The 24391-nt window shown below is 38.1% G+C and overlaps 1 protein-coding gene across 5 annotated transcripts in view; it reads right to left on the reverse strand.

The window, feature by feature from the left end:
- The window catches only part of micu1 (mitochondrial calcium uptake 1), a 31831-nt gene extending 15648 nt beyond the window's left edge, over positions 1-16183 (reverse strand). For 3 of the 5 annotated variants that reach the window (XM_028468109.1, XM_028468108.1, XM_028468107.1), the window contains exons 1-6: positions 16050-16183; positions 11090-11254; positions 9614-9803; positions 8166-8328; positions 4406-4449; positions 946-957 (exon numbers count right to left, since the gene is read on the reverse strand). In XM_028468109.1, the coding sequence (XP_028323910.1) occupies positions 946-957; positions 4406-4449; positions 8166-8328; positions 9614-9803; positions 11090-11253 (573 nt within the window). In that variant the 5' untranslated portion in view covers position 11254; positions 16050-16183. The remainder of the gene's footprint in view (positions 1-945; positions 958-4405; positions 4450-8165; positions 8329-9613; positions 9804-11089; positions 11255-16049) is intronic. The other 2 variants (XM_028468113.1, XM_028468112.1) reach the window with 1 other exon arrangement.
- Positions 16184-24391: the final 8208 nt, after the last annotated feature.

Below are 24391 nucleotides of genomic sequence, written 5' to 3' on the forward strand. Positions count from 1 at the left end.
ATAACGTAACCTAAAGTGTAACTGTGCATATTTCTGTCATTATTATTGAATCTAGAAAAGTGTCTATAAAGATATAACTAGTGGTGGGACCTAATTAAAAAAATAAACTTATTAATTAGAGACTTTGTAATTCATATGTGATGAATCTAAATTAATTGCATAACAAAATTTCAGTTTAAATAGATTTTGGTATATGACAATAAATGAGCTTAAACAACAAAGTTGTGTTTATTATTTTTTATCATTGAGTGTTAACACAATATGCAATATGAATAAAGAACATTAGGATTGCATTGCTCACAAAGCACAAACTTATAATGTAAAATGATATATAGTATGATAAAATTGGAGTTAGAGGAAGATGAAACTCTTCCCGGTTAGCTTTTGAGCATTTGGTAAGGTGGTAAACCCTGCATAAAAGGGAGCACTGCCCATTTTTTTTTAAATATATAGAACCTGATACAAAAGCCCAAGTTTATTAGTCTTCATTACTTCATTGCAGACTACACTGTCTCAGTTATTGTCTTTAGTACTAAAACCTTCATGTTGCTTTTATAGCTGGAAATAAAATTCGCAAACTACTTTATTTGAGGCTGAGATGCAATGCAAAGAGAAAAGCAAGAAAGGGACAAAATGTATTATAAGATAATTCATTTGAATGATTAAACTGTTTGGATTCACACTTGCACCAGCTGAGATGATGTAAAAAAAAAAGAAAAAAAGAAAAGAAAAGAAGCAGCTATTTTTCAGCCGTTCCCCTGAACTAACAACAGTAAACAGATATGCCCTCCATACCACTACAGAGGGGTGAGAGAGTAAGTAATCAATAGTGAAAAAGAGAAAGATAATTGAAGAGGAAGAAAGGAAGGAGATCATAGCAACAAAGTGCAGTTTTTTTTCTTTTTCATTCAGGTGCACACATGCTGCTCGGCACACACCCCATACCTGCCAGAAGTCCTGCAGAGAGGGAGGGGCAGAACCAGGGACGTAGGAGGAGACAGAGGAAGAGGAGGGGGAGGGACATGGGAGGTAGTGGGTGGAGAAATGGGAATCAGCAGAAAAATGATTTTGGGGAGAAGGCAGAGAAAAAGTGGGGACATGGGGGAGACGGGGAGTTGAGAATAATGTTCATTCATGAGGAAGAAAAGAGAGACAAAATGTGGGGATTACTTGCTGTGTGTGTATGAGAAACAATGGCTGATAAGAGCATGACAAAAAAATCATCAACATCAACAGTAAACAAAGACATTGTTCTGATCACATCAACATGGGATAGCGACTGCTAAAAGCACATCCTTATATGACTGCATTTAGAGAAGAAAACACAGAGAGGCACCATTGAAACGTAAATATTCCCAAAGACAACACCTACACAAACAGGCTAAACCAACATCAATACTATTAAATAATCAAAAAGCAAAAGAGAGAGAGAGATGAGAGGATGTGTGCACAGGAGAAGGCAGAGAGAGAAATGTAGTGTGACATGCAAAGGTAACTGGAATTACTTGGATTGTCCTTAAAGACCTCTATAGAGGGTTCTTCAGTTTTGGATGAGAGGGTAAACATCTTCAAGGAAAAAGTCCAGGCAGGTCCAGTTTCCATTGTTATTTATTTATATTTTTACACCATTACCTTTAAGACTGCAAAGCTTCAGAAACAACGAGGTGAGGTGGTTACAGTACATAAGAGAGCAGGCTTTAATATCTGAAAATGCACTTCACTCCACTTGTTTGCATAGTTTATACTGGCACTTAAAGATACAGTGTCCCTATCCCACTATACATCCTATATTCAACCACATGGCTTTTAAACCAAAGAGGGACTCTGGTTTGTATGTTTTTTTGTTCATCTAACTCAGGGGTTTCAATCTCAATTTTAGTTCAGAGGACAACTATGGAGTGGTTTATCTTCAGTGGGCCACCGACTTTAAGTGGGAAAATGAATAATCTAATTATTACTGTGCTCTAGTTTAAATGATAAAATATGTACGGCGCTGATGATATCAAAGCAGTAAGTGACGGATTTCAGTCCCTGCAGGATCTTCAATTCACATTATTTGATTTTGTGACCGATTTTTATGTAATTTTGGGAGATTTTGTGAAATAATTCAAAGAAAATTGCAAGATTTTAGAAAAACTGAGAAAAGTTCTTTCAATAATTTGAGATTAAAAATGACTTCCATCATGTGATATCATAAAATATTGTGGAGTTAAATTGAATTTGTGTATTCATTTGGAGATATCTAAAACTGGATTAGTTTGTAATTTTACACAAGGATTCATGGCTTCTGCCGCGGGGGGAATTCAACGCTCTAAAGGGCTGGATTTGGCCTATGGGCCTTGAGTTTGACACGTGTGATCTAGCTGGATATGTCTGTTAAACCAATGAGGAGGGGGGGGCTGTGTCCCAGGGCAAATATGGGCATGAGCCGGAGGCTGGAGCCCTCCAGTTATTTTGGCTATGGCATAAAAACAGCTGGGGGGCAATAAAAGCTAAAAACGGAATCTGTATCCAAGGGCCAAACATGAAGTGAACAGATATCCAATTTAGAATTTATCCAATTCTTTGTAAATAATAAGGGAACAAAGAAGTAAACTGAAAAGGGAAAAACTACAGATACATTGGTAAATATGATTGCAGACTGACAGCCAAGTGCAGCCTCTCAGATTGTAATAATATGGAGATGAAGTGCAGCCCTGCACCAACCTGGGGGCTTGTGAACTTTGTAATGAGAGCAGAAACTGCAATAATCACATTGATGATTGGCTATTAACGAAAGGGCGAGTATAACTCGTTCCAGGGCATTAGAGTATCTCCGTGTGCTCTATGTGAGGTCAAAATAAGCAATAAGTCAATTTGTAAAGAGGTAATGAAAGCAGTGGCGACAGTGAGTTATGCTCATCAATTCCAGTTTCCCTGCTTCAACTACAACATTTTAATCCTTGATAGCACAGAGATGTTCCTCTTTAATCATCGTGTGATCACTAGGAGCCTTTATTAAAGGCCCGCCCACACGTCTTTTACACTTCTCTGTGTTTATTAGCCGTAGGTCAACATATCTATTAATCATAAACAGTAAATCACAAGGACATGGATTTAACATCTGTTCATTATACAGCATCTACAATGTTTATCATTCGTTTTCAAATGATTGAAAAAAACGATGTTTCAATTAAAACAATCAATAACAGGATTTTTAAATAGCATTACTTTTAAAGGTGCTCATACGACTTAAGCATTAATCAAAGTTATTTTTTGTCACGCCAATTTAGTTGAATAAAAACAGAGGTAAAGATGTACTAGGTGCCATCCACACAGGATGTAATTTTAATAAATCATATGTGACAGTCTATAAAAGAAATGTGTACTAATGGTCAAGTAATAGAAAGTCGAGCAACAGCGTTCACTAACTTAAAATTAGACCAATAATAAATTCATTGTTTGAAGTGAATACATTGTGTAGTATATTGTTTTTTATCATCTCAGTTCAAATAGATTTTTTTAGTTTAGTTTTTTTTTTTTTCCCAAGTAGGAGCTTTAAATGAAAGAGTTAAAAATGTGATTTATTCCAATACAAGAAAACAGATAGAAAAGCTTGAGTGAAACAAAACTCATACAGTATTGTGTCAGTGGAAAACAATGTTAGTTTAAAAAAACAAGTTTCAGATTTAAAAAATAATAATGTAGTTGGAAAGAAAAAAGTACTTTTCAACAATAATATCACTAGCAATGCATAATCAGTGAGTTAAATCTATAAGGAAAAGAATAACAACATACATTTTTGGTGATTTTGGTGTCTTTACTCCATAGCCTTTCAAATGATATTCATTTTAACGATTCTTACCTATGAACTGATTACTTTGTGAATAAATAATGCATTTTTTTTTTACTACAACTAGTCCATGGAGACTGCAGTTTTTAAACAAATGGACAGAAGAATACTTTCCCTTGAGGGTACTTTCACACTGGAAAATCCTGGAATGTTTTACCTTATATAGGAATCATTTGCCTGGAAAATCCACTTGGTTTGGGCCAAGTGAATACGCAAATAACAATTCTGATTGTTTTTGCCCAATCTTAGAGCGTTTCCAATCAAATTCACACCTCTGACTGATAGCTGAAAGCGCAGGTAAAGTAAAAAACAAAAACACTGTATAGGTATTAAAACTGTTCACTGCCCATTAGGCTCCAGTCTGGGACTTTAATGGTGTGAAAGCAGCCTCAGAGAAGTGAGCAAGTGTGTTCTTAATGTTCCATAAAGCACTGTTTCCTGAAAGTCTTCTTATAAACTGCATCATAAACAGATTCAAAAGTGTTCTTTGTGTTTACTAAAGGCTAACTACAATTAAAAGATGTGAATATTGTCTCAGATTTGATTGTTAAAACACTGACGGATGACTCCTACCTTTCCATCGTAGCGCTTCACAACAAACTGATCCAGGCCAAGATCTGAGGGCAAAACCAAAAAAATGCATGTTTTATGTGAAGATGGGTAGCACAGGATACTATGGGTGGTGAAAAAAAAAATCAATTCACATAAGAATCGCGATTCTAATCATCCACGATTCCGAATTGATTAATAAACTTCAAAAAATCGATTTAAAAAAATAATACAAATTTTTTTAGGCCTTGAAAAGTATAAAACCGTCTTAAATTTAGATCAGATAGGTCTTAAATGTGCTTTACTGACTGTGACTGTACAATGATCATAGAAAACACCAGTTACATTGTTGTGTATTTTGAAATGGGCACTTTTTATGAGAGAAAAAAGCAGCCATTTATTTAGTATACTCACTAAGTAGTCACTAAGAGTTGAGACTTACTTCTGGAAGAAAGGGGCAGTTGGCCTAAGCTTTTATTTAGGTAGTTTTATTTATGGAAGTTATTTATTGTACAGTAAAAAAGTTTTTGTTTAGCATGAATAAATGTTATGTTTTAAGTTTGTCTTTGTGTGATTTCATAATTGGAATCAGTTTATTGAAAAATATCTTATACAAACTATATTGTTTTGATGCCATAATTTGCCTTGACACACATGCATTGTATCAATTTTTAATCGAGAATCGTTTGAATCGAGAATCGATTTTTAATCGACTCGTGACCCTAAGAATCGGAATCGAATCGAATCGTGAGACACCCAAAGATTCACATCCCTACAGGATACAACATTTAGCTTGAAGTACAGCAGCTGGTTTTGGTTTGTGTCATTGCTCAACCTCTGAAACTCACAGGTGTGTCATAAAAAAATTAATTTCAGTCACTGCTTTTTTTTTTTTTAAACGGTTGTCCTCTGTCTCGTTCAAAACTGAATTCACAACAACAACTGTAGGGAATTTAATCCTCTATGAGCCTATAGAATCTTAGCACAGTAAAAGCAGGCGAGAGCATCATTGTAGGACTCCTGCTCCTTTTTTAATGGATCTGAGAGGTTTTGGCAAAGCTCACTTGTGTCCGAGTTTCAACAATAGACAGAAATAGTCGCTGTGTAACTAGATTTTGCTTAGCTTTCATCGGCTTTGCTAAATGATCTCCGACCCAACAGAGCTCAGCTAGACACTGCTGTGATTCCTAACTAGAGGAGGGGTTGGGGCGGGGGGTGGGGGTGAACAAATTACTGGGAACCCGTGACATGGGAAAGAAATACCCTGCGTCTAAAAATAGAGGGCCATTTGGGGCCAAGTTAGACTTAAACTTGATTAACAAATAAAGTGGAAAAGTAAGCGTATGCGTGACAGCCTTGTGGAAGCTCTTGCTTAGCTAACTGCTAGCCTCACTCCTTTACAGTAAAACAAAGCTCTGAGCAACACAGTCCTCTCACACAGATAACTCGTGCCACTTTTCTCCCTTCTGATAAAATGTCACACGCAACCCTCGGTCATGAATAGTAATGACAGATGTCGACTGGCATGGTGCTGAATCAAGCCTGTGCCCAGTTAAGCTCCCTGTCTTTGTTAACCTCCTATTGCTGAGGATCAAACACCTGCTCTTCGCTCCATGCGTGATGCCTGAGATCTGCTCAGGTTTGAATCTGTTAATTGATACAGCAACTGCTGTGATGCAATTCCCCACACTCAGTGAGATTAACTAGTGCTGTCACCCCCCACCCTCTCCTGTTTCATATTTCAGACTGTTACACGTCCACAACTGCAGTGTGTGTGTGTGTGTTTGGTGAGATGCAGTAGCGCACGAACATACCACGAAAAGTGGAAGAGGTTCTGTTTCAGAACGTTTTCTGTGGGAAAGGTCAAATCTTTATATATTTTATTCACACACGCATAATATAGAGCTGGCACATTGTGGCTTCTGCATGATTTCAATGGTTTCATCTGTGACGGAACCTGATGCCACCCACAACCCACTCTCTTTCACCTTGTCTTTTTTTATCTCATACCCCTTCGTCTACTTCTCGCCTCTTGCTTTCTTCGTGACTATATTTCTTTTATTTAATATCATCTCCTCTCTGGCCGGCACGTATATGCACTGTAGCGTGTGCGTAATGAAGAGAGGACTGGGCTCTTATCAACACGTGGTATGGCCAAGTTCATGTATGATTGGTCCATTTGATGAGGGTCCTAATTGGTTAAACTCGATCTTATCATGACGATGAGATCCTAGATCTGAGTCCACATGGAGCAGCTTCTAGATCTGAATCAGTTTTAGGCATTTGCTATAGACTAAACTGATCATACTGTATGTGATCATCAGTGACGTGTAGTCACGGTAGTCAGTGCTTACCCAAGGGTGAACTGATAATTTGATTTTTTATTTTAATTATAATATAATTATAATTTATTTTTCAATTTCTGATAGCCTACAATACCTATTAAAGTGTCAGTATTTTGTGCTTTTCATAGCCCAAATGACTAAATATGGCTATTTCCTGGTACGGCACAGACGCTGCACAGTCTCACTCCGCTGTAAGGCAGGAGGAGGCCACACCCTCTTCCAAAGACACATTGATGCTCTGCATCTGGCCCCTTAGCCTTATATGAGTTTGCGCATGAGCAGTCAGTTCCCCAATATGAAAACCATTTACGTAAAAAGATTGCTATGCTGCCTTTGGACGTAACTGTGCTATGCTAAATGCTATACGTATGTTCAGAGTGCATTAGTGAATTGATCCCATGTGACCGCTGCTGCTACGTTCTCTAGCGAGTGGGCGGGATAACACTACAGGAAGGATGACAGCGCAAGAGACGAGACAGAAACTTTTTTTTGAGGAAAAACGACAGCTAAGGTAAGGTCAGACAATTGTTCTTACTTTTCACAGTGAATGGTACTTCAGGAAGGGTCAGCCCTTGTGGATGCGCCTCACTGAAGCTGTTCTGAGTTGTTGTTGTCATTTTCTCCGTGTGTCTGTGTTTTCAACACAAACAACGGATGTGCTGCCGTGTCATGAGATATATCTTGTTGGAAAAGTATGGAGGCTGCTATTAAATAATTGTTTAAGTTTCTTTAATAGTGTTTTACAATCTTAATTTTGTTAGATCAACACTTGCCAGCCAACACATATGGAATTGTCATTGGTGTTGACATTGGTGGTCTCAATTTGCAACGCCCAGCCTACCTAACCCTAGTGCTCACGGCTGGTGATCATGATGTGACGACCATAAACTACCTCACTACTTGGACATATGGGTGTTTGTGTTGCTGAAAGGAGTTGAGCACAATAAAACCTTAGACACCTTATATATTTAGAAAATGGTCCAACAACAGCTTTATTCAATTTAAAAGATTTAATTCACGTTTTTAATTTGTTATTTGACATTGTGTTTGAAATCTTTTTAAAGTCACTTGCATCGACTATAAATAATAAGATTATTGCTTATTGAGTATTGGATAACTTGCAACAGTAATAAATTATGAATTGCACTGAATACTGTTACTGACATGATACCAAATAGGGTAATATTTTCTTTAATGTTATCACATATTTTAAAGGTGAGAACACAAACACTTAATGGGATTTTTAAAAAAAATTCAATAACATACTTTAGTCATTTTATTTGTATATAATTACACAAACAATTTGACATAGAGAAAATGCAATAGTACAGAAATGAACAATGAAACAAATGTGTAGCTTGAGTAAAGACAGTATAAATATGGTAATGTAGGGGAAAATAATATTTTAAAAAATGGTCAAAGCAACAGGGAAAACTCACTCTCAGGTTGCTTCTCATTAGGTGTGATAGAGCGTATAAAATCCTGGGGCGTCATGTAAACCTCTGCATCCCCATGTTCGCTGATGACTTTCAGTGTAGCAAAGTAGCGGAAAATCTTGTCTGGGGTCGAATAGGCTCTTATCCTGTTTTCATACTCCATCACCTGCCAGCAGGACACAATTCTCTATTAATGGTACAGGAGGACACGTGCAGCGCAGCAGTCAAATACAACGATCACCAGGAACCAAGAGGCAGCACAATTTATTTAGCTTCATGTGGATTTGCTAAAATTAACGAGTGATCACCACTAGTTATGCTCAGATTTACAGCCTCCTACACACAGCATCAAACACACTGACTGAGACGTTTTTTTGTTTGTTTAGTTTTCTCTTTCCAGTACGCGCACAACTGAGGCGGTGAAAATCGAGTTCATCCTTTCAAAGACTGCGACATCTGAGACGTGTAAATGACTTTAAGAGAAATGGCGTTCAAAGCCCTGCACTTCTCGCGTAATGAGAGAAACACCTCTCTCCGTTTTCATTATTCAGCCTTACAGTTACCATTCATATAAAAACTAAACATAAAAATATAGAGAATAAATAAAAATAAAGAAGGCCAAGAAGACTCAAAATGTACCCTTGAGAAGCAGTATGTCTCCAACTCTCATCATACTACTAAGGGCACAATTCATCACTAATTTTCTTTTTTTATCCAAATATTTTTTTTATTGATTTTTTACAAATGAATGGAGCAAGTATAAGGAAATAATAACATCAATGATGGATGGTAGTTGTTGTTGTAGCGTCAAGAACAACCTTGATGCATCGGAAAATCAACTCTTCTTACTAACAGTAAAAACATTTACACTTCTTCACACAACGGACAAAAAAAACAAATAAATAAAAAAAACAACAGAAGATCATAAGGCATCAACACATTGGGACTGATATAAGAATATAGCAAAAACAATGACTATATATATATATATATATATATATATATATATATATATATATATATACATACATACATAAAGAACAAAAAAATCATCACTAATTTCCAATATGCCTTTAACAGATTAAAGCTGACACTGAAGAAAAGAGTGAACTTCTGCATCACAGAACAATGTCCGCCAGTCGGTGACATCACACACTAAAGGGCAGATCGCAAAAACGCTACTTTCAAAAGGCCTGCATTGCTCTGATTAATGAAAAAAGAAGAAGAAAAAACACAAAACTAACAATGGAACATTAAAGCTATATTACCAATGAATTAAATTATATCCATTTGTCAAAGTGTTTGTCTTTCCTTTTAATGTGTACACCCATTAAAGTGATTTAATTTGCATATTGGATATTGATTTGGAAAGTGCAATCAAAACAATATCCTGGAGCAGAATTTAAGAGCGAAATGACAGAGCAGCTCAATGTTTACTACTTATTGATTACCTTGCGGTCACGAAAGCCAGAACGTGGCTTTTTCTTCTTTCCATCATCGTCTTTTCTTTCTTCACCTCCACTGGTGGGCTCCACTGATTTCTCTGACTCCGACTCCGAGTCTGTGTCTGGCACAAAATCCTCTTCACCTTCACCTGGGGGCTTAGAGTGTTGAACAGAAGGCCCCGCATCTGCATATGCTCTAATTTTCCACAAAGGAAGCCGATTAGAAACAGATCAACACCAAAGAAACACTTCTGTTAGTTGACAGATGGTGATGTTTTTTCAAAATAATTTACTGCATCACTTCCAGTACATCAAGTTGAACAATATGTCGCAAAATGGTTTGCAGGCAGACACTAGGTGCAATTTAGCTGCTTTTTAGAATTACTAGTTAAAAAAGGGAAATGGGTTGCACTGTGTTGCTCCACTACACAAAGCAGAGAGGTTTATTGTTAGAGCGTATTCCCAGCTGAACATTTTTCTGACTAAACTGAAAATTGGAATAATATTAATAAATAGCAGGGTCTGTCAAGGACAGGCTGAATAATTCAGTTTAATGAGACACCAGGAGAGTAAAGCTTGGGGTGAAGGCCAGGAAAAGTCTCGTCCCATCAGTCTAAAATATCCTAAGGCGCAATCCATCACTCTGCCTCCTGCAGCACAGTCACACCGTCCCGGTGAAAATTTCTCTCACACACACACACACGCACGCACACATCCTTGCTACCACTGCGTCTCAACTACCCACCGAATAAATGATATGCATAAAAACAGTAAGAGATGGAACATAACCTGATTGCCTCTTTTAAGTAATGGGAACGCTAATCACATCACACTGAAGTTGAAAAAACATAAGAATGATTAAAAATATTAAAAATGGTGTGTTACTATCATCAAATACTGTGATCACGCAAACAATCAATATGAATGCAGCTAAAACAGTACTTTCAAGGTAATTTAAAGGTACAATGTGATAAGTTAATCAAAACTGTTAATCAAATAGCAAACCAGCTGGCATTGAATAATGCCTGTAGAAACCATTGTAGTATTTCTAAATGTAAATATTAGCATTAAACCCAAAGAGATTGTTTTCATGGTTTGACATTGAAAATGGGTTAATGACGTGACACCTAAATATTCTGTCCAACTGCATTTATTTCAGTTAAAGGTTTAAATGCATAAAAAGATACTAAGTATGTAGTAACTTAGTATATATGCTCTCAATTTGTTATTCAAAGTTAAAAAATTATGTGGTGCAACTGTCTGGCCATGACTGCTATTTTGAAAAAAGCTTAAAAGTGACTCTAAATCTATTAAATTCTCTTTTCTGCCCTATTTTAGTTAAATTATAGTCCTGTATAACATTTCAAAGTATTTCTATTTTTTTTTAATCATTATACTCTTGCCCGATGATGCCCATTTTATGAAATATCGTGAGATGAACTTAAACGTCATTGACCCATTAACTAATGGAATGAGTCCTACCTTCTCCAGAGGAGTCCAGCACTAGCAGACACACCCGTCACCCCAGCCAAGGCTGCCAGCATCAATCTTCTCCGGGTCGACCCTCGCACATACCCACTGTGGTATCGCCGGGACAACTGCACCAGCCCCACCGAAACCGCGGACAAGGTCCGCAAGTGGAACATCCTTTGGAAAAGCAAGAGGAACAGTAGAGTGAGACAAAAAAGATTGATGAAATGTCAAGAGTCGGTCAAAACATTTGAAAATCATAACTCAAGAATTTTTTAGGCTTGGGACGGATTGAAATCACTGTATAGACGTGTTACAAGGTAGTAAACACAAGCGTCGAAACAAAAGCTCCAAGGAATGATGACAATGGGATTAGTCTGTGACAAAGAGGCTGCTATCACTCATTAAGATGCATAACCACTATATTATACTATTATACACCACAACTCATTTTCAAATTACATATAGGAGAAAAAGCCTTTCTAAATCAATGCAATTCATGATCCACTGAGCCAACCAAATGTTTTAGTTTGTTATGAAAGGCAAAACATGTTAAAAGAGCATCATACATTTCTTAATTCATCACAACTTTTAATATAAATCCAGCCACACACGCTATTGGCCAAACTGTCCAACTTAACAGCCAACCAACAGCCTTAGAACAATTACCATTATCCTTGATATCTAAGACCTCTATAGTAAGGGCTCAATAACAAGAAGACAGTCATCAACGTTTCCCGCTGGACTGGTTGTCATCATAACTCACAACCTTTTCCTAAATGTCCTAAGAACTTAGATGTTTACATTAGAAAATACTATCACATCAGAATATAAAATTACTAACTATCTTAAGCGGTTTCTAGGAAAAGCTGTCCCCTTTGAAAATACCTCAAACACAGTAAAAAACAGAACAAGGGCAATAACTCCGGAAAATATAATTGCACACTTCTCATTTTCAAACTCCATCAAGGTATTGATACCCTGAAGCCACACACTTTGTGGTGGGGGATAATAATCTAAATCAACCAAAGGTTGATTGTAGGTCTGGTAGTAGAGCTGAAGAACTCTGCCCGAATCTGATGGGCCAGGTTGAGTTAGGTTCAGTCTGAGTTCAGGTGCCGAGCGGTAAATGAGCGGGTCAGGTGATGCGCTTTGAAGAGCGTGGGAAGGTTGCACAAATGGATGCTGAGGAGATGAAGACTGACACATGGATAAATTATGTTGAAAAGTGTGTCAACTTGTTCTTGAGCTGTGTGTGTGCACAGATTTGACTAGGGTTGGGTTGTACAGGTTTGGGCTTAAAATAAATCACACACCATTCAGGTTTGGACAGGTTCAGGCCTGATTCTCTCAGCCTCGGGACATGTCGGTCTAATTTTTAAGGTTCGATTACAACCCTGACCGATGGTGTCCATGTATACCTTGTTTGCATGTCATAACAGCAGACTAATTCTCCACATCCAAAGACATAACAGAAAAACAAATAATAAAATCATTGGACTGGTCCCAAGTTTCAGCACTCAACCTGTTTATTAATACGAGTTATTCAACAGCAATTAACAATTTACCAGAATACACCACGAGACAAATGCTTCTACCTTCCAAGTTGAATGGAAATGTTTAGAAAAGAATACAGCTTCATTGATCCCCAGAAGCGAAAATCACATTTGGAGCAACACAATATAAGAGCAGAGAGTAAGAGAAAGAACAAAAATAAATACTAACAATGGATAATAGTGCAAAAATATAGGACATAAATAAATTAGAAAAACAACAACAGCAGTTTGCACTTAATATAAAATAAACACACTCCTTCAAAACAAACATTTCACAAGTGATATAAACTGCATGTAGGCATGAGCAAGATGTCATCAACACAGTCTTTCAGCAGCAACAATACAAAAATACAGTGTCACCTCCAACAGCCTGTGGCAAAAAAAATATGGTTTCATCTCAAAATACGCTGCTTGGCAGCTTCTTTGATGTTCAGGGATGTTTTTTGCTGCAAATAAGGGAAACACAAACAGAAAAAATGCTCCTTTTGTCAGGGCTCATAGATGTTTACATGTGTGGATTAGTAAATTCTCACAACAGCAATACTTTAGAAATCCTTACTATGCTCTGAAACGTGATCACTTTGACACTAAATCAACTTTACTTTATTCAGAATTTACTACCATCTTATTAGTCTCTAAGCAATTAGCTCAAAAACTCGGATTTGTTAACAAGCAAAGGTGCCCACATTCCACCCAATGGGTAGTTTGGGGTTCAGTGTCAAAACAGCACTTTGGAACTTGGTGAACTACCTAAACAAGTTCAACAACAGACACAACTGCATTCTAACATCATCTTATTCATTCAAAAATATCAAATATTTGTTAGATATAAAAATGCCCCAAAGTTAAGGCTGGGCGATTAACTGAATTTCGATTTCGGCTTCCCTCGATCATGAAAACAAGATAATTGATATAAAACGATCATTCTGCCGCACGGTGTGTCTTGTGTGGTAAGTGCAGCGAACCCTTCCATCTCCACCTGTGCACTCCATTCCACTCCGCCCTGCCCACGCCTCCGGTGCATATTGCCAGTGGATGTTTGAAAAAAACTTGTAGAAGACAGTAGAAGATGGGAAAAAGCCATCCTTTGGTCGGGAAGAAAGGTAAAGTGAATTCTGTGGTGTGGAAACACTTCAGTTTGAGGAGTCTGACTCTGAATTAAGTTGTAAAATTTGTTAGGAAAAAACAAACATGTGGAGATATTTATCGCGTCTTGAAAAATTTGAACTGCAAAAAAGGACGGCTGCTGCTGACACGGGAAAATGAAGATAAAAGAGAATCTGAAAAGAAGAAGAAATTGGGGAGTTTTATTACTAAACAGATGTCAGGTCGTGAGTGGCTGGTATTCAATCATTTGTTCACCTTTAAAATGTTCATTATACAGTTTGTGGGGAGTGGGATTTGTTTACATTAGGTATGCATGTTAGTGAAACATTTTTTTCTCTACAGTACATGTAATTCTTAGTACTGATTACTTTCATTCTTTCTAACTTCAGTGTTCCAAGGATCCAATTTTCATCTGAGTTAAGTTTGTTTATTAAGTTATGAGAATATACTTTATAAAAGGTTCACTTCTCCGGCACCCCCAAAGTTCCATATTGCATCTTTTAGGCATTGTTACAACATTGTTTTTAAAATAAATCTTTATATTTTTAATACATTTCTGCAATCAACTAAAATAAAAACTATTAACTACAAACCCTAAACCTGGATGAGGGAGTATGGGACTGGATGTCAACTACTTTTGTTTCGTTTTTTTTTTTTTTTAAAAAAGTAAAAAGTTTAAGTTATGGCAGTTGATTTTTCTTGTCAGTGCATGTCAGTCAGTTTATTCTTGTTCATACTCATTTTGTCCAAAAGGGTGTACCTTGACCTCAAAATATAGTTTGAACATGTTAACTGTTATATCATTGATATACTGATTATTACTACAGTGTTTTTGCAGTACTAGGTAAGGTTGATGTTTCAAGTGCATTACACCATAGTTGGAGTTGTTTTTTCATGGTAAAGTAATTCTGTTTCAGTGTGGTACTTTTAGTTTGGGATAGTGTTTATTTTTATATATTATTTATTTTATTAATATATTTTTATCTTATTTATTTGCATTTTTCTTGTTTTTCAGTTCAAACTTATCGTGTTAAAAGTTCAATAAATGCTTGTTCTGAAATCAATGAATAATTGTGATTACAATATCAATAAAAAAAAATAATCGTGATTATGATTTTTGCCATAATTCAGCAGCCCTACCCAAAGTGGCAACAATAACACATGAAGGATGGTGAACTGAGTCAGAGGATAAACAATCCTCACTGACAACAAGTAGTGACTGTGTGTGATGCATACAAAAATATTAAACAGTATGTTGTTCTTATCAAAAGTGACCTGGGCCATGGATAAACACACACCGGTTTCAAGCTTATCTTGAATCTTGTAACAGGACATGACAAAGAACATGTCAGCTTGTCAAGGTTCACTTATTTAAATCCAGGTAAATTAAACTTTAAAAATAATTTGGAACAGTAGTCTGGAAATTTAAAAACAAGATGTTTCAGAGTTCATTTTGACATTAGTTGTAATGTTGGGAAATAACACAGGATGTGTCGCACAACGTCTTGGAGATTGTGTTAATCCAAACACAGAAATATCCTAAATCCAGCATGTTCATTTTGTCTTCTTTTAAAAAAAATAATATGTTGAGGTTTAATTTATTCAGACAACTTTTTTGATCAAAGATCAAAGTATTTTTTTCAGGAAATTTACATTGATCTTTGAAAAAAGTTGTCTGAATAAATGGAACCTCAACATATTACAAAAATATCTTGGTAAAAAGATTTTAGATTTTAGTACATGTAATAACAGTTTAGGACATTAAAATTATTAAATACGAACACAATCATCATATTTTGGGGATCAATATTTTGAGCAAAGCAGATTACATTATTACTTATAGTTACTTACTTGAGACACTGACTGTAACTGAACTCTATGAAACCCTACACTCAAATTCCAGTATTTGAAGACATAATTTGTTGTATTTTTAAAACACAATTATGACTCTCAACTGTGTTTTCTCTCAGGGTCGTAGTATTATCATGATGCTGTGGGTTAGCTACTATGTTTATGTTATGGAAATTGCCAGTCTACGTACCATGCTAACCACAGCCTGTCCACGGCAAATCTAACACAAAGGAAAGCCGTCATGCTGCTACTAGTGCACATTTCCAATGCTGATGTGTGTCACTTTTTTCCTGAACCTGATGACTTGTCGCACTAATACATCGCTTGTAGCTCATTAAAGCTACTGCTAGCTCGTTGGCTAATTGTAATGACAGGCTGCGTGGAAAAAATATAGACTCGTAAGATGCTAGCAACACGTCTGAGCACTTTTACAGCCATATGGTAAATATAGTACTTACGTGAGGAACTGAACGACCCTTGCCTTGGCTAAATAAAACAAATTATCTGCTTACGTCGTCGCTCCGTGTTCAAACTGCAGAGACTCAGCGCGGACATTAGTTCCGCGTTTAGCAGCAGCAGCAGCAACAGAGGGGCGGGGCCACATCTGCAGGCCACGCCCCTGTCTTCTTTCTACATCAGGATTACGTTAAACTAATGGTTCTCAAGTTGGGGTCCTCCAGCCTTAGCTTGGGGGATCTGTAAAACATAATATATTTTGACAGCAAATTTTCATTGCATTTTAGTAATTGTCTTTGAACAAAAACACAACTTAGTTATAGTCAAAATTTAGTCATCAGGACTGTTTCCTTTAGTTTTAGTCACAGCCGTTTAGAGAGAGAATTGCAATAACGGAAGTTCTAACTACACTAAAATAGTTCCCGGAAGTTATTAGCGAGCAATTCAAATCCATTGATTCCAAGTGACATGACTGGGATTTTAGTTAATTTGTCGTCAATAACTGCATTGATTTACAATATGTATACAGTACACTGTCATATGCACACATTAATAATGTATTATTCATTAATTACTAATAAATAATTATCCACCCATCCATCCATCCATTTTCTTCCACTTTATCTGGGTCGCGGAGGCAGCAGTCTCAGCAGAGATGCCCAGACCTCCTGATCTACGCACACCTCCTCTAGCCGTTCTGGGAGAACCCCAAAGCAACACCAGGCCAGCTCAGAGACATAGTCCCTCTAGCATGTCCTGGGCCTTCCACGAGGCCTCTTCCCAATAGAACATGCCTGAAACACCTCCCGAGGGAGGCGACCAGGAGGCATCCGAAACAGATGCCCGAGCCATCTCAGCTGGCTCCTTTCGACGTGAAAGAGCAGCGACTCTACTCTGAGCTCCTCCCGGGTGACTGAGCTTCTCACCCTATCTCGAAGGGTGCGCCCAGCCACCCTGCAAAGGAAACTAATTTCGGCCGCCTGTATCCGCGATCTTGTCCTTTCGGTCATTACCCAAATCTCATGATCATAGGTGAGGGTAGGAACGTAGATAGATCGGTAAATTGAGAGCTTTGCCCCCCGACTTAGCTCTCTCTTCACCACAACAGTCCGATACAGCAACCGCATCACTGATGACTTTGCACAGCCCTGGTGGAGACCAACATACACTGGAAACAGGTCTGACTTATTGCCGGCAACGCTCCTGCTGCAATCATACAGGGAACAGCCTTTAGCAGAGGGCCCCGGACCCCATACTCCCGTAGCACCCCCCACAGGGCACCACGAGGAACACGGTCGAAAGCCTTCTCCAGATCCACAAAGCACATGTGGACTGGTTGGGCGAACTCCCACGAACCCTCGAGCACCCGATGACGGGTATAGAGCTGGTCCAGTGTGCCGCAACCGGGACAAAAGCCACATTGTTCCTCCTGAATCCGAGGTTCGACTATCGGCCGAATCCTCCTCTCCAGCACCCTGGAGTAGATCTTACCGGGGAGGCTGAGTAGTGTGATCCCTCTGTAGTTGGAGCACACCCTCCGATCCCCCTTCTTAAAGAGAGGGACCACCACCCCGGTCCGCCAATCCAGAGGCACTGTCCCCAACTGCCACGCAATTTTGCAGAGAAGTGTCAACCAAGACAGTCCGACAACATCCAGAGACTTAAGGTACGCAGGAAGAATCTCATCCACCCCCAGAGCCTTGCCCCCGAGGAGCTTTCCAACCACCTCGGTGACTTCAGCCCGGGTGATGGGCGAGTCCGCCTCTGAGTCCCCAGCCTCTGCTTCCACATTGGAAGACGTGAAAGGGGGATTGAGGAGACCCTCAAAGTACCCCTTCCACCGCCCGACAACATCCCCAGTTGAGGTCAGAAGCTCCAGAGACTTTACAGCCACAGCTGCGAAAGGTCGCATCAACAATGGAGGAGGAGAACATGGTCCACTCGGACTCCATGTCTCCAACCTCCCTCGGGATCTGGGAGAAACTCATCCGGAGGTGGGAGTTGAAGACCCCACTGACAGAGGGATCCACCAGACGTTCCCAACAGACCCTCACAACACGTTTGGGCCTGCCAGGTCAGACCGGCTTCCTCCCCTGCCAGCGGATCCAGCTCACCACCAGGTGGTGATTGGTTGACAGCTCAGCTCCTCTCTTCACCCGAGTGTCCGAGACACGTGGCCGTGGTTGTATCAGATGATACAGCTACAAAGTCAATCATTGACCTCGTGCACTTATGGACACCCTTGTGCTCGAACATGGTGTTCGTTATGGACAAACTGTAACTAGCACAGAAGTCCAATAACAGAACACCACTCGGGTTCAGATCGGGGAGGCCATTCTTCCCAATCACCCCTGTCCAGGTCTCACTGTTGCCGCCCAAGTGGGCGTTGAAGTCCCCCAGTAGAAAAATGGAGTCCCCAGTCAGGACACCGTCTAGTACCCTTCCCAGGGACTCCAAGAAGGCTGTGTACTCTGCACCAATGTTGGGCCCTCAGGCCGAAACAACGGTGAGAGACTTGTCCCGAACCCGAAGGCGTAGGGACTCGACCCTCTCGTTCACTGGGGTGAACTCCAACACGTGGCGGCTGAGCTGGGGGGTAATAAGGAAGCCCACCCCAGGCCGCCGCCTCTCCCCGCGGGAAACGCCAGAGAAGTGGAGCATCCAGCCTCTCTCCAGGAGTTGGGATCCGGAGCCCAAGCTGTGCGTGGAGGTGAGCCCAACTATATCTAGCCGGTACCTCTCAACCTCCCGCACAAGCTAAGGCTCTTTCCCCCAGCGAGGTGACGTTCCACGTCCCAACAGCCAGAAGCTGTGGACGCTGACCGGGCCGCAGAGGCAACCCCCCTCGACCACCACCCAGTCTTCTATGCACCCAATAATAATAATAATAATAATAATAATGATAATAATATGATTATTTCAACGTCTTAAAGTTCAAAAGTGCATCAACTCCTCACTTCCGGGAACTATTGTGAGGCTCCATGAGCCGCCATTGCTGTTAAAAAAAAAACCTGTACCATTGGCGTGAACAAAGATGTCACAACTCCCTTTCTTAATGGCTCTGATTTTAGTCAACTAAATTACATTTCAATGTTTGTAAATACACAAAGAAGCCATTTTACACCCAATCATTTTACTTACTACTGGATCTGTAAATATGGATTATTATTCATGGTTTCTTTTTTAACATACTCTTATTAAATGGCCAATAGCTCCTATTTACGCATAATAAAATATATTCAGGTCAACTTTCTCAAAGCCTATTTTTTTGAACATCTGATTTCAAACTTAATCTAAATCTAACAATAACACAAGAAAGTACGTAAGCAAAGAGACAAATCAGATATGAATAACTGGGACACTCAGATTAACACTAAAAAGACAGTTTGACCAAAATGCACAAAATCTAAATAGTTAACAAATAATAATAATTATATTATAAATACTAAACTTAACACTCATTAAGCAACTCATAAATATATATATATATATATTGTATTTATATATACACACACAATAGAAAGACCCCTAAATGATAAATAATAATGAATCATTCATGATCTTGTACATAATTTGTATTGCTTTAAATCAACAGTTAGTGTCATCTTTAACTAACTCCAATAAATTGCTAGTTTGATTTCTAAAATGTAAAACATCTTATAATTAAAAGAATACTGTTAGATTTAAACTTTTGAAATCTGTGCTTTGACCTACATAATTTGTGTATGTCTATCTTTGATGAGCTCATGTTTGACCCTGACAATCACAAATGTCTTAGTATCATAACAAATGTAGACACATGTTCCAGCCAAGGGAGGAGAAACACTAGATTACAAAATAGAATAAAAATGCTGAGAAATCTATGTTCGAGGTCCGGGAGTGAGCCGACCCTGAAGCCTGTTATTTCCTATTGACTTGACATTGTTGTTTATCCCTTTTCTGTTCGTCTGTAATAAATTGATTGATTGATTCAGCAAAGCTAAACCTCTGACTATATCTCTGTATGCAATTGCAGGTACTGAATACAAGAGTATCTCAAAACTCTTAACAGATCACAATAGTTTTAATTGGAAACCTTCTAAAAAAGAAACTTATTTCTGATTTAATTTAGTCTCATGTGAACATTAGAATTTAGCTTTTATCAGTTGACAAAAAATACCAATATATCTTTATATTGTTTTCAGTTGTTGTTTTGTTTCCTTCTTTTGATTAGTCATAGTGTTGTTATTGTCACTTAAACAATGTAGTAGTACAAACTATCAGTGAAAATGTTTGCCATCAACAAAATTAAAACTGATTACAAATGTGTATAACAACGTGTGGAGAGACTAATGCACCAATGAAACAAACAAACTTTAGTTCAGATCTTGGCAACTGGCGGCTTGGGGGCCAGTTGCGGCCCTCTACCAAATTTTGAGGGGCCTCCAAAGAAAATCCTCAAAATGACTCCAAAAACATACAAAATTAATTTAAAAAAAAAAAGTAAGAGGACAACAAAAATGCACAGAAAGAGAAAATGTTTTATAAATGACAACAAAAACCTAAACGTTCTTTCCTGTACTAATGTTCAGATCAGTCATTATTCAAAATACGGACATAAACTTTTATAATGTGGCCCTCGGATCAGGCTTTTACATTTCTGTGATAAAAGTTACTCATGTCTGCTTTTCATGTACAGTATATTGGTAGTGGAAATGACACTGCTGTATCACAGCAGTGAACCCTTGGATTAAACCATTTAACACTTGTTTTATAATGTATGTTTTATAATAATCCACCTGAAATGAGATTGTGATAACAAAGTAAGTAAAAACCATAAGTTGTGTGCTCTTTCAGTACTCACAAGCATTCTCTGGAGTAGCCAAAATGCTACTTTTATTAGCTTTTTCCAGCTTTAATGGTGATATAAAACCAGAGATTGGATCAAATTGTGTAAACAGTGGTTGCAACAGTCTTTCCACCTCCCTGATAAAAATATCACTCTTCCTGTTTCCAATGATTTCTATCCTCTGTGGTGTAAACTGTTTTGAAAACAGGTGGCAACAAATCATTTTCCCTGAATATCATTTGATGGACTGTCTAAATATTATTACTATATGCACTCTGCATGGCTGTTTTGTATCATACAAAGCTTGAACTACATTACAGTCTAAGGTAAACTGTTTACTGCAGTAACAGTGTTTGGCTTATGTTCTTGTGGAAATTGTTTTTTTTTTTAAGAAAACACAGCATCACTTTCTTTCAGAATAAACCATTATGTTATTAAATGAGGCCAGATTATATTCTCTTTTTTTGAGTGGGTGGATATGTTTCTAATCAATAAAATCTTTTTTTTTTTTCTTCTTTTTTTTTTAAAGTTCATTCTTTCGTGATACATTTTTAAAAGTCAAATTCGGGTACTCAATTCTACAACAAGTATCTCTGCCAATGTTTGATCTTTAAATAAATCTAGTCATCCTCTGTACGCAAAATATTCAGTACAGGGCCACGTGGGTCTACTGGGAACAATCCCAGTTCACATTGGGTACAAAGCGTCCTGCCACAGGGCCAACATACAGACATTCCTGCACTCCTTTGGCCAGTTATGAGAATCCAATTACCTTAACCCGAATGTTTTTTTGACAATAGGAGGAAAACCCACCAAAACCCAACTCCATTGTTTAAAGAAAATTCTTCATTAATCAGCACAAACGTTATGAATTCGATTACACCGTAAAGGACTGTGATGAAGGCTTCCATTTATTATTTTTGTTTGTTAGCAGGATTACTTGAAAATTACAAAACCCATTTTGACAAAATTTTCACCAAAGATCGACCTTACGCCTACAAGCCTTTAAAGTGTGAATGATCATGGGAGGATGATAAGAATCACTTAGACTATGTGGCAAAAACAGGGTATTTGGCTCTTGGTGTTCTTTTGCCACTTTTTTTCCCACCAGTAACTCATCAAAAATAATCTCCAGTTGATTTAAAATGCTGCAGCTAGGATACTGACAGGTACAAACAGGAGAGAGCAGATTTCTCTAATGTTGGCTTCTGAGAGGGAATTGACAAGCTGACCCCTCACCGAAGCAATATGGATGTATTCACAGAGGAAGTGTACTTTGTGTTTTGATTTTGAAAATTTGAAAAGGTTTTAATTTTATAACTTCACTTCCAGGTTTGCCTCTTCAAGAAGTGCATAATTGTGCTACGCTGGGATCATCTGAAACCAATGCTCTAAATTGGAGTGAGGGTTCCTAGTTTAGTACATTTTTGCCATATTTATATTCTAAGGGTTTGGAGTGCATTTATGGTCCCCATCAAATTCATTGATGTCAAAAACATATGATGTGACACCAAAATCAAGTCTCTATGTACATTAGTTATGAAGATATGTCATGCATTTGAAAATAACCCACCGTGACGGCGGCCATATTGGATTTACACCATTTTTTCAAAATGCTCGAGTGAGAGCTCCACACGCATCTGGGGCTGGTTACGAGGGTCCCACCCATGAATAATCGAAAGAGAAAAACTATAATCGACAAAACAAGGTTGACCCCCATGGTTGCCAGAATATGATCTTTACTAGAGACAACACATTTATTTATTTTTGGGATCTTGGTTAATGGTAATTTATTTAAGAGATGTTTGACTTACTATATTAAAGCCTAGGTTCCTAAAGTGGGGTACGGGTTCCCCCAGGGGTACGTGAATGAAAATGTAAAACAATGACAACTTTGGAAACAAGAATATAAATAGAGCAGTTAATGTTAATGCTAGGTTAATGCTAATGCTAGCCTAATGCTATTACTAGGCTATTGCTAATGCTAGGTTGCTGTTATTGCTAGGCTATAATGATAATGCTGGGGTAATGCTATTGTTAGGTTAATGCTAGGTTAAAGTTCATACTAGGTTAATATTAATGATGGACTAATGTTAATGCTAGGCTAATGCTATTACTATGTTAATGTTGATGCTAGGTTAATGCTATTGCTAGGTTATTGTTTTTGCTAGGCTAATGCTATTTAATGTTAATGCAAATGATTAGCTAATGCAGTGCAATGGGGGCTAGCACCTGCATCCTCACTTGCATTTTCTTCAGGAAATGCAAATATTCTAGTTATTATTACGATATATTATCTCTACCATATATAGTAGAGATTTTAAATTGACTAAAACCTACAGGTTTTGTTTAATGGCTTCCTGTAAGATCTAGAATAAAATTTAAAATCCTAAAGATTTAATTGATCAAGCTTCAGTATATCTTCAAGACCTGTTAGTGCCATATTGTCCTGGCAAAACACTTTATCTGCTCATTTACAGGATGTTCTCATAGTATCTAAAAGCAGAATGGGATTCAGAGCCTTCAGCTATCAGGCTTGAGCTTTTGTTTAGTTATGCTGCTCTAGGTTTAGTTGCTTTTCTGGTGCACCAAGCAGATCTTCATGTTGTTGCTTTAACACGGTTTCTCTTTCCTTTACCTTTATCCTCTTTCCATCTTCAGCCAGCCTTGTAGGATCTGTTGACAGTAGCTGTTAATGAGGTGGTGTTGCTATTTATGTTATTTACAGTATGTCTGATTCAAGCTGCAGCAGGCATCTTATATTTGAGTGCTACACCAGCAACACAATTGTAAATCCATAGGGGAGTGTTACCTTTCTTCAACTACAGCAGCTCTTGTGCAACAACAATACGAGGCTCAGTCAGTCTTTTTATGCCTCTGATGAAACTTGATCTACAAACTGTGCCTGTGTATAATGGAGAAACATGGCACTGGTAAGGAGGACTGACCAGCAGAAAAAAAGAGCTGGCTCTGCTGAATGGTGCCTGTGTATTAGCATTCCCTGATTGGTTGGAGCTGCTGTGTTTACCGAATGCAGCACCTGATTGGTGGTGTTTTAAAAAAGGGGAGAGACACTTGAGCGTGCTTGCTTTGGGCCTTATTTTTAAACGCATGGGTAGTGCATTTTTCACATTATTCATACAGAGACATGTACACACACACACAACCACACACACGGACGCAGACATGAATGCACACCATTTTGTTCTCGGCCTGGTTCAGTTCATCTATTGTGACCTTGAGATATGAATGCAGGGTGTGTCTCAAAGCAGTGCAGCCTGATGTAGAGCGACCCTTTTCTCAACTGTTGGTTTACAGATAAGAAAACAGACATGTCAGGAGAGGCTATTTCTAAATTAGCATGAGTCAAAATTTGCATGGACTTAACATCAAAACAGCAATGTTTTATTTTTAATTAATGTGGACAATTTGGAAGTATAATTATCATCTGTCTGATATTAAGTTGCATGAAATAATTAATTTATTTATTGGAAATGGCCACAGAACAAAAAGGAA

Source organism: Gouania willdenowi, chromosome 15, assembly GCF_900634775.1.
Source record: "Gouania willdenowi chromosome 15, fGouWil2.1, whole genome shotgun sequence".
Lineage (NCBI taxonomy): Eukaryota > Metazoa > Chordata > Actinopteri > Blenniiformes > Gobiesocidae > Gouania > Gouania willdenowi.